At 52.0% G+C, this 14,460-nt stretch overlaps 1 protein-coding gene across 2 annotated transcripts in view; it reads left to right on the forward strand.

Moving 5' to 3' along the window:
• The first annotated feature begins 226 nt into the window (after nt 1–226).
• The window catches only part of LOC145338579 (PDZ domain-containing protein 4-like), a 39,352-nt gene continuing 25,118 nt past the window's right edge, over nt 227–14,460 (forward strand). The window contains exon 1 of one of the 2 annotated variants that reach the window (XM_080182929.1): nt 227–327. In XM_080182929.1, the coding sequence (XP_080039055.1) occupies nt 280–327 (48 nt within the window). In that variant the 5' untranslated portion in view covers nt 227–279. Of the gene's footprint in view, nt 340–14,460 lie in introns of both variants that reach the window. The other variant, XM_080182928.1, reaches the window with a different exon arrangement.

Below are 14,460 nucleotides of genomic sequence, written 5' to 3' on the forward strand. Positions count from 1 at the left end.
GGGTGGAGGGAGGAGGGGAGGAGGGGGGAGAGGTTCACTCCGGCAGCCCAGGATGAGATTGCGACGGGACACGGAGGATGTCACGGAATCTCGGCGGATCCTGGGGGTCGGGGAGCGGCGGCGATTCCAGTGGGGACCCCTAATCCAGCAGGTGGTCCGGGAGCGCGGGAGCCTGGCCAGGGACTGAGGGGAGGGGGGGGGGGGCTACGGGGAGGGTGATCCGGCTTCGAGCCTCGCTGCTGGGACAGGCTGACGGACCCCCTTCTCTCCGCGACAGCAATGGGATGTAATATGTGCATCGTCGAAAAAACAGAAGAACAATACAAGGTGAAAACTCAGGTAGGGGAGGGAGCGAGGGAGGGGGGGAGGGAGGGGGGGAACGAGGGAGCGAGAGAGGGAGGAAGGGAGATAGGGAGGGAGGGAACGAGGGAGCGAGAGAGGGAGGGAGATAGGGAGAGGGATGGAATGAGGGAGCGAGAGAGGGAGGGAGATAGGGAGAGGGAGGGAACAAGGGAGAGAGGGAGGGAGAGGAAGGGAGATAGGGACAGAGGGAGGGAGAGAGAGAGAGGGAGGGACGGTGGGAGGGACAGAGGGAGGGAGTGAGGGAGGAAGGGAGGGAGAGAGAGAGCGAGGGAGGAGAGAGGGACCGAGGTTGGGAGGGAGGAAAGAGCGAGGTAGGGAGAGAGAGAGGGAGGGAGCCAGAGAGAGGGAAGGAGCAGGGAGGGAGGAGGGGAGAGAGGAAGGGAGGGAGAAGGAAGGAGGGAGGTAGATAATGGAGGGAGGGAGAGGAGGATGGAGAGAGGGAAGGAGGGAGGGAGGCAGGGAGAGGGAAGGAGGTAATGGAGGGAGGAAGGAGGGAGGGATTGAGAGGAGAGGGGGAGAGAGCGAGAGAGAGAGAAGTGAAGAGTCAGAGAGGGGAAGAAGGGCAAGAGATGGAGGGAGAGAATGGAGGGAGGGAGAGAGGGAAGGAAGGATGGAGGAGGGAGGGATGGAGATAATGGAGAGAGGGATGGAGGGAAGGTGAGGAAGGGAGGAGGAAGAGCAGAGGAGGAGGGAGAGAGAGAAAGAGGGGATGATACAGGTAGAGAAGGGAGAAGAAGGGAATGGAGGGAGGGAGAGATGAAGAGCGGGAAAGAGGAAGGGGAAGGGAAAGGGAGGGAGAGAGAGAGGGGAGAAGGGACAGGAGGAGGAGAGAAGGAGAGAAGAAAAGGTGGATGGACAGAGGAGGAGAGAGGGAAAGAGGGAAAAGGAGGGAGAGAGATAGTGAGGGTAGGGAAGGAGAGAGAGGGAGGGAATGAGGAAGATGGAGAGAGAGAGGGACACAGAGGAAAGGAGAGAGGGATGGAGGAACAGGAAATTGAGGAGGGAGGAAAGCAAGTGATGGAAATGGAGTGAACATGAGAGACGGCAGGAATGATGGAGGGAGAGTGCGGGAGGGAGATTGGTTGAGGGAACAGTGATATCGAGGGAAAGGTTTGAAGAGGGAATCTGTGTGAACTTCCTCAGCATATCGCACCCCCTCAGTAATTCCCTGAAACCCCTCACAAACACTCAAAGGAGCGCAGTGAAGTGTTGTATCGAAAAAAATCAGCAGACAATTCATGCAAAGCAAGATCCCAGAAACAGCAATATGACAGTTACCCAGTTCAGTGTTTACAGTGATGTTTACAAAGAGAAAACTGCCGACACCAGAAAACCAGGAGAACCTGATGCTGACCCTCCCACAGTGCGGCACTCCCTCAGCACCGACCCTCCCACAGTGCGGCACTCCCTCAGCACTGACCCTCCCACAGTGCGGCGCTCCCTCAGCACCGACCCTCCCACAGTGCGGCGCTCCCTCAGCACCGACCCTCCCACAGTGCGGTGCTCCCTCAGCACCGACCCTCCCACAGTGCGGCGCTCCCTCAGCACTGACCCTCTGACAGTGCGGCGCTCCCTCAGCACTGACCCTCCCACAGTGCAGCGCTCCCTCAGCACTGACCCTCCCACAGTGCGGCGCTCCCTCAGCACTGACCCTCTGACAGTGCGGCGCTCCCTCAGCACTGACCCTCTGACAGTGCGGCGCTCCCTCAGCACTGACCCTCCCACAGTGCGGCGCTCCCTCAGCACCGACCCTCCCACAGTGCGGCGCTCCCTCGGCACCGACCCTCCCACAGTGCGGCGCTCCCTCAGCACCGACCCTCCCACAGTGCGGCGCTCCCTCAGCACCGACCCTCCCACAGTGCGGCGCTCCCTCGGCACCGACCCTCCCACAGTGCGGTGCTCCCTCAGCACTGAGCCTCCCACAGTGCGGCGCTCCCTCAGAACTGACCCTCCCACAGTGCGGCGCTCCCTCAGCACCGACCCTCCCACAGTGCGGCGCTCCCTCAGCACTGACCCTCCCACAGTGCGGTGCTCCCTCAGCACTGAGCCTCCCACAGTGCGGCGCTCCCTCAGCACTGACCCTCCCACAGTGCAGCGCTCCCTCAGCACTGACCCTCCCACAGTGCGGCGCTCCTTCAGCACCGACCCTCCCACAGTGCGGCTCTCCCTCAGCACCGACCCTCCCACAGTGCGGCGCTCCCTCAGCACCGACCCTCCCACAGTGCGGCGCTCCCTCGGCACCGACCCTCCCACAGTGCGGAGCTTTACTCTGTATCTAACCCTGTGCTGTCCCTGTCCTGGGAGTGTTTGATGGGGACAGTGTAGAGGGAGCTTTACTCTGTATCTAATCCCGTGCTGTACCTGTCCTGGGAGTGTTTGATGGGGGGGACAGTGTAGAGGGAGCTCTACTCTGTATCTAACCCTGTGCTGTACCTGTCCTGGGAGTGTTTGATGGGGGGACAGTGTAGAGGGAGCTTTACTCTGTATCTAACCCCGTGCTGTACCTGTCCTGGGAGGGTTTGATGGGCGACATACAATCAGACAGTCATAGAGGTTTACAGCGTGGAAACAGGCCCTTCGGCCCAACTTGTCCATGCTGCCCCCTTTTTTGAAACCCTTAAGCTAATCCCAATTGCTAGCATTTGGCCCATATCCCTCTATACCCATCCTACCCATGCAACCATCTAAATGTTTTTTAAAAGATAAAATTGTACCCACCTCTACTACTACCTCAGGCAGCTTGTTCCAGACACTCACCACCCTCTGTGTGAAAAATTGTGCCTCTGGACACTTTTGTATCTCTCCCCTCTCACCTTAAACCTATACCGTCTAGTTTTAGACCCCCCTACATTTGGGGAAAGATATTGACTATCTAGCTGATCTGTGCCCCTCATTATTTTATAGAGTCTATAAGATCACCCCTCAGGCTCCTTCACTCCAGAGAGAAAAGTCCCAGTCTATCCAGCCTCTCCTTATAACTCAATCCATCAAGTCCCGGGAGCATCCTAGTAAATCTTTTCCGCGCTCTTTCTAGTTTAATAATATCCTTTCTATAATAGGGTGACCAGAACTGTACACAGTATTCCAAGTGTGGCCTTACCAATGTCTTGTACAACTTCAACAAGACATCCCAACTCCTGTATTCAATGTTCTGATTGATGAAACCAAGCATGCCGAATGCCTTCTTCACCACTCTGTCCACCTGTGACTCCACTTTCAAGGAGCTATGAACCTGTACCCCGAGATCTCCTTGTTCTGTAACTCTCCCCTACCATTAACTGAGTAAGTCCTGCCCTGGTTCAATCTACCAAAATGCATCACCTCGCATTTATCTAAATTAAACTCCATCTGCCATTCGTCAGCCCACTGGCCCAACTGATCAAGATCCCATTGCAATTGGGGATAACTTTCTTCACTGTCCACCATGCCACCAATCTTAGTGTCCTTTCAAACTTACTAACCATGCCTCCTATATTCTCATCCAAATCATTAATATAAATGACAAATAACAGTGGGCCCAGCACTGATCCCTGAGGCACACCACTGGTCACAGGCCTCCAGTTTGAAAAACAACTCTCTACAATCACCCTCCGGCTTCTGTTAAGAAGCCAGTTGCGTATCGTTCAGCTATCTCACCCTGTGACATTCAGTGTCCGTGAGGGTCCGTGCAGAGGAAGCTTTACTCTGTATCTAACCCCATGCTGTTCCTGTCCTGGGAGTGTTTGATGGGGGACAGTGTAGAGGGAGCTTTACTCTGTATCTAACCCTGTGCTGTACCTGCCCTGGGAGTGTTTGATGGGGGACAGTGTAGAGGGAGCTTTACTCTGTATCTAACCCCGTGCTGTACCTGTCCTGGGAGTGTTTGATGGGGGACAGTGTAGAGGGAGCTTTACTCTGTATCTAACCCCGTGCTGTACCTGTCCTGGGAGTGTTTGATGGGGGGGACAGTGTAGAGGGAGCTTTACTCTGTATCTAACCCCGTGCTGTACCTGTCCTGGGAGTGTTTGATGGGGGGACAGTGTAGAGGGAGCTTTACTCTGTATCTAACCCCGTGCTGTACCTGTCCTGGGAGTGTTTGATGGGGGGACAGTGTAGAGGGAGCTTTACTCTGTATCTAACCCCGTGCTGTACCTGTCCTGGGAGTGTTTGATGGGGACAGTGTAGAGGGAGCTTTACTCTGTATCTAACCCTGTGCCATACCTGTCTTAGGAGTGTTTAAAAGCATTCTGTAAGATTCTTTTGTGGAATATTAGGATGCTGGAACCTGGATGCCCTGTTGGTAGAATGAAAATTGGATAACTATTTGGAAAGTGTAAACTTGCTCAGGGAGGGGGCAGTATTTCTTAAGTCAAAGATTGGCCCAGTGCCAATCTGTGTAATTTCACAGACTGATGTGAGATTGTGAACTGTGAGTTAGTGCTGAGGGAGCACCGCACTGTGGGAGTGTCAGTGCTGAGGGAGCGCCGTACTGTGGGAGGGTCAGTGCTGAGGGAGCGCCACACTGTGGGAGGGTCAGTGCTGAGGGAGCACCGCACTGTGGGAGTGTCAGTGCTGAGGGAGCGCCGTACTGTGGGAGGGTCAGTGCTGAGGGAGCGCCGCACTGTGGGAGGGTCAGTGCTGAGGGAGCGCCGCACTGTGGGAGGGTCAGTGCTGAGGGAGCGCCACACTGTGGGAGGGTCAGTGCTGAGGGAGCACCGCACTGTGGGAGGGTCAGTACTGAGGGAGCGCCGCACTGTGGGAGGGTCGGTGCTGAGGGAGCGCCGCACTGTGGGAGGGTTAGTACTGAGGGAGCGCCGTACTGTGGGAGGGTCGGTGCTGAGGGAGCGCCGCACTGTGGGAGGGTCAGTACTGAGGGAGCGCCGCACTGTGGGAGGGTCAGTACTGAGGGAGCGCCGCTCTGTGGGAGGGTCAGTGCCAAGGGAGCGCCGCACTGTGGGAGGGTCAGTGCTGAGGGAGCGCTGCACTGTGGGAGGGTCAGTGATGAGGGAGCGCCGCACTGTGGGAGGGTCAGTGCTGAGGGAGCGCCGCACTGTGGGAGGGTCAGTGATGAGGGAGCGCCGCACTGTGGGAGGGTCAGTGCTGAGGGAGCACCGCACTGTGGGAACGTCAGTGATGAGGGAGCGCCGCACTGTGGGAGGGTCAGGGCTGAGGGAGCGCCGCACTGTGGGAGGGTCAGTGCTGAGGGAGCGCCGCACTGTGGAAGGGTCAGGGCTGAGGGAGCGCCATACTGTGGGAGGGTCAGTGATGAGGGAGCGCCGCACTGTGGGAGGGTCAGGGCTGAGGGAGCGCCATACTGTGGGAGGGTCAGTGCTGAGGGAGCGCCGCACTGTGGGAAGGTCAGGGCTGAGGGAGCGCCGCACTGTGGGAGTGTCAGTGCTGAGGGAGCGCCGCACTGTGGGAGGGTCAGTGATGAGGGAGCGCCGCACTGTGGGAGGGTCAGTGCTGAGGGAGCACCGCACTGTGGGAACGTCAGTGATGAGGGAGCGCCGCACTGTGGGAGGGTCAGGGCTGAGGGAGCGCCGCACTGTGGGAGGGTCAGTGCTGAGGGAGCGCCGCACTGTGGAAGGGTCAGGGCTGAGGGAGCGCCGCACTGTGGGAAGGTCAGGGCTGAGGGAGCGCCGCACTGTGGGAAGGTCAGGGCTGAGGGAGCGCCGTACTGTGGGAGGGTCAATGTTGAGTGACCATCGCACAGTCTGAGCACTGCTCTGTGATGTCCTGAAGTTGGGATAGGTGTTACAGAAATGCAAACTTTTCTTCCTGCAGACATCTATCATTCCAGGCAGGAGTCAGTGGAATGGGCACTGGGGCGAATTCTCCCTCCCAACCCCATCCCCAGCCCAGGGTGGTTCCCAGCATTGCCTCAGATCAGCAGCAAGTCTATCACAGCCAGGGGAGCAGTCGGAGTTGGGTACAGTGGGAGTGGGGTACAGTGGGAGTTGGGTACAGTGGGAGTGGGGTACAGTGGGAGTGGGGTACAGTGGGAGTGGGGTACAGTGTAAATGGGGTACTGTGGAGGTGGGGTACTGTGTGAGTGGGGCATGGTGTGAGTGGGGCACAGTGGGAGTGGGTTTGGTGTGTGAGTGGGGTACGGTGTGTGAGTGGGGCTGGTCTGTAAGTGGGGTACAGTGGGTATGGGGTTGGTGTGTGAGTGGGGTTGGTGTGTGAGTGGGGTTGGTGTGTGAGTGGGGTTGGTGTGTGAGTGGGGTACAGTGGGTATGGGGTTGGTGTGTGAGTGGGGTTGGTGTGTGAGTGGGGTACAGTCTGAGTGGGGTACAGTCTGAGTGGGGTACAGTCTGAGTGGGGTACAGTGTGAGTGGGGTGCTGTGTGAGTGGGGTTGGTGTGCAGCCAGAGAGGATGAGGGTGCAGTAACAGGGGCTGTTCCTGGAGCAGTGTGCCAGTCATGTCAATGTGTTTGCTGTGTCCTCAGTGTCAGATTTGCTTTAATTCACTCCACTCGCTGATCAGTAATGATGACTGCAGTAACACACAGGTTAAGAGAGAGAGATACTGCAGCACAAATCACACAAAGAAAAGCTCTCCCTCTGTGTCTCTCTCTATCTATCTCTGTCTCTCATTTTCTGTCTCTGTCTCCCTCTCCCTCTCTCTTACTCTCTATCTCTCTCTGTCTCTCTCTCTCTGTCTCTTCGTGCTTCTCTCTCTCTCTCTTTATCTCTCTGTCTCTCACTCTCTCTCTCTCTCTCTCATAGAACTATAGAACCATAGAAAACTACAGTCTTTTGGCCCTTCTTGTCTGTGCTGAACCATTTTTCTGCCTAGTCCCACTGACCTGCACCTGGACCATATCCCTCCACACCCCTCTCATCCATGAACCTGTCCAAGTTTTTCTTAAATGTTAAAAGTGACCCCGCATTTACCTCTCTGTCTCCCCCTCTCTGTCTCTCTCCCTGTCTCTGTCTCTCTCCCTGTCTCTGTCTCTCTCCCTCTCTCTGTCTCTGTCTCTGTCTCTCTCTCTGTCTCTCTCTCTCTCTGTCTCTCACTGTTTTTCTCTCTCTGTCTCTCTCTCTCTCTCTGTTTTTCTCTCTGTCTCTCTTTCTGTCTCTCTCTCTCCCTGTCTCTCTCTATCTGTCTCTCTGTCTGTCTCTCTCTCTCTCTGGCTGTCTCTCTCTCTCTCTGTCTCTCTCCGTCTCGCTGTGTTGGAGCACACTCAGATGAGTATTTATTCTGTGAGGCGATGTGGGGGTTATTGGCAAGGTCAGTCAGTGTGGGTGTTAGTGAAGCAAATGGGATTTTACAACGATTGGCAATGATTGTCACGGTCAGTGTTACTGAGATGAGATTCCAGTTCCCAATTTAATTCCATTTCAATTCCACCAACCGGTGTGGGGAGATCGGAACCCATCACCCCCACCCCCCACTCCCACCCCCTCCCCAAGACCCACACTGGGAGCACCGTGCACAGTTCCAGTCTCCATATCCCTCGGTTAGACCCACACTGGGAGCACCGTGCACAGTTCCAGTCTCCATATCCCTCGGTTAGACCCACACTGGGAGCACTGTGCACAGTTCCAGTCTCCGTATCCCTCGGTTAGACCCACACTGGGAGCACCGTGCACAGTTCCAGTCTCCATATCCCTCGGTTAGACCCACACTGGGAGCACTATGCACAGTTCCAGTCTCCGTATCCCTTGGTTAGACCCACACTGGGAGCACCGTGCACAGTTCCAGTCTCCATATCCCTCAGTTAGACCCACACTGGGAGCACTATGCACAGTTCCAGTCTCCATATCCCTCGGTTAGACCCACACTGGGAGCACTATGCACAGTTCCAGTCTCCGTATCCCTCGGTTAGACCCACACTGGGAGCACTATGCACAGTTCCAGTCTCCATATCCCTCGGTTAGACCCACACTGGGAGCACTATGCACAGTTCCAGTCTCCGTATCCCTCGGTTAGACCCACACTGGGAGCACTATGCACAGTTCCAGTCTCCATATCCCTCGGTTAGACCCACACTGGGAGCACTATGCACAGTTCCAGTCTCCATATCCCTCGGTTAGACCCACACTGGGAGCACTATGCACAGTTCCAGTCTCCGTATCCCTCAGTTAGACCCACACTGGGAGCACTATGCACAGTTCCAGTCTCCGTATCCCTCGGTTAGACCCACACTGGGAGCACTATGCACAGTTCCAGTCTCCATATCCCTCAGTTAGACCCACACTGGGAGCACTATGCACAGTTCCAGTCTCCATATCCCTCGGTTAGACCCACACTGGGAGCACTGTGCACAGTTCCAGTCTCCATATCCCTCAGTTAGACCCACACTGGGAGCACTATGCACAGTTCCAGTCTCCATATCCCTCGGTTAGACCCACACTGGGAGCACTGTGCACAGTTCCAGTCTCCGTATCCCTCGGTCAGACCAACACTGGGAGCACTATGCACAGTTCCAGTCTCCATATCCCTCAGTTAGACCCACACTGGGAGCACTATGCACAGTTCCAGTCTCCATATCCCTCGGTTAGACCCACACTGGGAGCACTATGCACAGTTCCAGTCTCCGTATCCCTCGGTCAGACCAACACTGGGAGCACTGTGCACAGTTCTAGTCTCCGTATCCTTTTCAGAAAAGTTAATGGGGATGAAATGTGACAGTTTGCAAGGACTGGAAGTGAGGGAGTGGTGGAAGGATAGCTCTGTTAATGAACGATGGTTTTCCCTCAGTAGAGTACAATGTGCTCAGTTTGGGAACGCAGGATGGTGACGCACTCTGAGTAGACTGGGGAAGTGTGAAAGGAGGACAGACACTGGGGGATTTATATACCCATAGGACAACACTCATCCTTTTCCATGACTATCCAAAAGTTTCCAAAATTGTGGTCATTTAATTGTGTTACCACTTTATCCGGCAGCTCATTCCACACTCCCACCACTCTCTGCGTGAAGAATTCCCCCTTAATATTTCCTTTAAACTTTTCTCCTTTCACCCTTAACCCATGCCCTCTGGTTTTTTTTCTCCCCTAGCCTCAGTGGAAAAAGCCTGCTTGCATTCACTCTATCTATACCCATCAAAATCTTATACACCTCTATCAAATCTCCCCTCATTCTTCTACGCTCCAGGGAATAGAGTCCTAACCTATTCAATCTCTCTTCGTAACTCAGCTTCTCAAGTCCCGGCAACATCCTTGTGAACCTTCTCTGCACTCTTTCAACCTTATTAATATCCTTCCTGTAACTAGGTGACCAAAACTGCACACAATACTCTACATTCAGCCTCACCAATGTCTTATATAACCTCACCATAACATTCCAACTCTTATACTCAATACTTTGATTTATAAAGGCCAATGTACCAAAAGCACTCTTTACAACCCTATCTACCTGTGACACCACTTTTAGGGAATTATGTATCTGTCTTCCCAAATCTCTCTGTTCTACTGCACTCTTCAGTATCCTACCATTTACCTTGTATGTTCTACCTTGGTTTGTCCTTCCAAAGTGCAATACCTCACACGTGTCTGCATTAAACTCCATCTGCCATTTTTCAGCCCATTTTTCTAGCTGGTCCAAATCCCTCTGCAAGCTTTGAAAACCTTCCTCACTGTCCACTACTCCTCCAATCTTTGTATCATCTTTCTTCCTGTCATTGATTTGTTTCCGACTATTACTTCTCCAGTCTCATTTTCCAGTGGTCCAATAGCTATTTTTGCCTCTCTTACCTTTTTAAATATTGAAAAAACCTCTTCCTACCTTCTTCTATATTACTAGCTACCTTACATTTATATTTCATCTCCCCCACCCCGCCACTTATTGCTTTTTTAGTTGTCCTCTGCTCACTTTTAAAGCCTACCTAATCCTCTGGTTTCCCACTAATCCTTGCCACTTTGTATGCTTTCTCTTTTGCTTTCATGCTGTCCTTGACTTCCCACAACACCAGGTTAAAGTCCAACAGGTTTATTCGGTAGTGCAAGCCACTAGCTTTCGGAGTGCTGCCCCTTCATCAGGTGAGTGGGAGTTGTGTTCACAAACAGGGCAAATAAAAACACAAACTCAATTTACAGAATAATGGTTCGAATGCGAGAGTTTACAGGTAGCTACACGACAGTGCAGAGTTGCTGAGCAGAGACTGATAACCAAGTTCCACACACATGAGGACGGCCTCAACCGGGATCTTGTGTTCATGTCGCACTATCTGTCACCCCCATGACTTGCCTGAGCTTGCAAAATCTCACTTACTATCCTGTCTGGAGACAATACACATCTCTTTAACCTGTGCTTAACCCTCTCTCCACTCACATTGTCTGTGTCTTTAAGATGCGATTACCTGTAAAGACTCGCATTCCAACCATTATTTTGTAAATTGAGTTTGTGTTTTTATTTGCCCTGTTTGTGAACAGAACTCCCACTCACCTGATGAAGGGGCAGCGCTCTGAAAGCTCGTGCTTCCAAATAAACCTGTTGGACTTTAACCTGGTGTTGCGAGACTTCTTACTGTGTTTACCCCAGTCCAACGCCGGCATCTCCATATCTTGACTTTCCTCATCCTGATGCCTCATCCTCCCCTTAGCATGTTTCCTCCTCCTTGGGATGAATTTCTGTTGTGCCTCCTGAATAACTCTCAAAACTCTCCTGCTATTGCTGTCCTTCCCTGCTCGGCTCCCTTTCCAATCAACACTGGGCCAGCTCCTCCCTCCTGTCTTTGTAGTCACCTTTATTTAATTGTAATTCCATCTAATTCCAGCTTCTCCCTCTCACACTGCAGGGTAAATTCTATCATATTGTGGTCACTGCTCCCGAAGGGTTCCTTCACCTTCAGTTCCCTAATCAAGTCTGCCTCATTACACATCACCAAATCCAGCATTGCCTGTTCCCTGATGGGCTCTGTCACAAGCTGCTCTGAAAAAACCATCTTAGACATTCCACAAATTCCTTTTCTTGGGATCCACTCCCTACCTGATGTTCCCAGTCCACCTGCATATCGAAGTTCCCCATGATTTTTGTGATATTGTCTTTTTTAAATGCCTTTTCTATCTTTATTTCCTGCCCCACATCCTAACTACTGCTAGGAGACCCGTATATAACTCCCATCAGGGTCTTCTTACCTCTGCCATTCCTCAACTCTACCCACAGAGATTCTATCCCTTCTGACCCTATATCACTTCTTGCTATCGATTTAACTTCATTCCTTACTGACAATGCAATCCCACTGCCTTTGCCTATCTGCCTGTCCTTCTGATAGGACACATACCCTTGGATATTTAGATCCCAGCCCTGATCCCTTTACAGCCCTGATATTGTCTTCATGAGTTAAGATAAATTAATGGCCTCATAGTGATGGGGCCCTGAGGCAGAGTCATAGAAATTTTCAGCATGGAAACAGGCCCTTCAGCCCAACTTGTCCATGCCGCCCCTTTTTTTCTGTAAAACTCCTAAGCTAATCCCAATTGCCCACATTTTCCCCACATCCCTCTTTACCCATCTTACCCATGTAACTGTCTAAATGCTTTTTAAAAGATAAAATTGTACCCGTCTCTACTACTGCCTCTGGCAGCTCGTTCCAGGCACTCACCACCCTCTGTGTGAAAAATTTGCCCCTCTGGACACTTTTGTATCTCTCCCCTCTCACCTTAAACCTGTGCCCTCTAGTTTTAGACTCCCCTACATTTGGGGGAAAAGATATTGACTATCCAGCTGATCTGTGCCCCTCATTATTTTATAGATCTCTATAAGATCACCCCTCAGCCTCCTACACGCCAGAGAAAAAGTCCCAGTCTATCCAGCCTCTCCTTATAACTCAATCCATCAAGTCCCAGGAGCATCCTAGTAAATCTTTTCTGCACTCTTTCTAGTTTAATAATATCCTTTCTATAATAGGGTGACCAGAACTGTACACAGTATTCCAAGTGTGGCCTTACCAATGTCTTGTACAACTTCAATAAGACGTCCCAACTCCTGTATTCAATGTTCTGACCGATGAAACCAAGCATGCCGAATGCCTTCTTCACCACTCTGTCCACCTGTGACTCCACTTTCAAGGAGCTATGAACCTGTACCCCGAGATCTCTTTGTTCTGTAACTCTCCCCTACCATTAACTGAGTAAGTCCTGCCCTGGTTCAATCTACCAAAATGCATCACCTCACAACTGTCTAAATTAAACTCCATCTGCCATTCGTCAGCCCACTGGCCCAACTGATCAAGATCCCGTTGCAATTGGAGATAACTTTCTTCACTGTCCACTATGCCACCAATCTTAGTGTCTTTTCAAACTTACTAACCGCGCCTCCTATATTCTCATCCAAATCATTAATATAAATGACAATAACAGTGTGCCCAGCACTGATCCCTGAGGCACACCGCTGGTCACAGGCCTCCAGTTTGAAAAACAATTCTCTACAACCATCCTCTGGCTTCTGTCAAGAAGCCAATTTTGTATCCATTTAGATACTTCACTCTGGATCCCGTGAGATTTAACCTGAGAAATCGCTGAGGTACCAGCGATCATAACACGACTGGATTTTACATACAGTTAAAAGGGGAGAAGAGTGGGTCTATGACTAGTGTTATCAACTTAAACAATGGCAGTTGTGAATGTGGAATTAGCTAAAGTGAACTGGTGAAAGGATGGATGGACAGAGATGTAGTGTTCGATATTTCAGGGTATATCACAGAATACACAGAATAGAAACATCCCAACGACTTGGGGTGGAGGGGGAGACAGATGGAGTTGAATCCCAACAAGTGTGAGGTGCTGTATTTTGGGGGGTAATTTTTCATTCATTCATTTGTTGGCCATTGGTATCGCTGGCTGGGCCAGCATTTATTACCCATCCCTAGTTGCCCTTGGAGGGCAGTTGAGAGTCACCCACATTGCTGTGGCTCTTGAGTCACATGTAGGCCAGACCGGGTAAGGACAACAGATTTCCTTCCCTAAAGGAACCAGATGGGTTTTTCCGACAATGGGCCATCAGGAGATTTTTAATTCCAGATTTTTTTTATTGGGTTCAAATTCCACCATCTGCCATGGTGGGATTCGAACTCGGATCCCCAGAACATTTGCTGAGCTGATTAATAGTCTCATGATAATACCACGAGGCCATCACCTCTCCTTATTATCGAAATGGTGAGAGACTGCAGATTTCTGAGGTGCAGAGGGATCTGGGTGGCCTAGTGCGTGAATCACAAAAGGTTAGCATACAGGGACAGCAAGTAATTAGAAACTAGAAGCAGGAGGAGGCCATTCAGCCCTTCGAGCCTGCTCTGCCGTTCGTTGGACAGGAGGCTGGTTTGCGTGATGGGCTGGACTGCATTCACGACCCTTTGCAGTTCCTTGCAGTCTTGGGCAGAGCAGGAGCCCAGACCAAGCTGTGATACAACCAGAAAGAATGTTTTCTATGGTGCATCTGTAAAAGTTGCAGAGAGAGGCGTAGCTGATGTGCCAAATTTCCTTAGTCTTTTGAGAAAGTAGAGGCGTTGGTAGAGTTTCTTAACTATCATGTTGGCGTGGGGGGGACCAGGACAGGTTGTTGGTGATTTTTCCTGAGAGTTAGAATGTCTCAGTTCTGGGATCATTCCTGTGAATCGGTGTATGTGGCTTTGTCAGTGCCTTGATATCCTATCGAACAGCATCACTCAGGGTAACCGCGATCTACAGCAGGGCAGGGGGCAGAGGGCAGATTTAATCAGTTTCAATGATTGTAGCTGCAGTCAACACAGAGAGAAATGAGCTGAGAGATATTGATCTGTACTTTTACTCATGGGAGTTCCTGTTCAGATATAAAACACTGCAGGTGCAAATCTGTGTGTGTGTGTCTCAGTGTCAGCTCCTGTACGGTCCGTGTGTGTGTCTCAGTGTCAGCCCCTGTACGGTCCGTGTGTGTGTCTCAGTGTCAGCTCCTGTACGGTCCGTGTGTGTGTCTCAGTGTCAGCCCCTGTACGGTCCGTGTGTGTGTCTCAGTGTCAGCTCCTGTACGGTCCGTGTGTGTGTCTCAGTGTCAGCTCCTGTATGGTGTGTGTGTGTGTGTCTCAGTGTCAGCTCCTGTACGGTCTGTGTGTGTGTCTCAGTGTCAGCTCCTGTATGGTCCGTGTGTGTCTCAGTGTCAGCTCCTGTATGGTCCGTGTGTGTCTCAGTGTCAAC

The sequence above is a fragment of the Carcharhinus amblyrhynchos genome, unplaced genomic scaffold, assembly GCF_965287045.1.
Source record: "Carcharhinus amblyrhynchos unplaced genomic scaffold, sCarAmb.v2.hapA chromosome_102, whole genome shotgun sequence".
Lineage (NCBI taxonomy): Eukaryota > Metazoa > Chordata > Chondrichthyes > Carcharhiniformes > Carcharhinidae > Carcharhinus > Carcharhinus amblyrhynchos.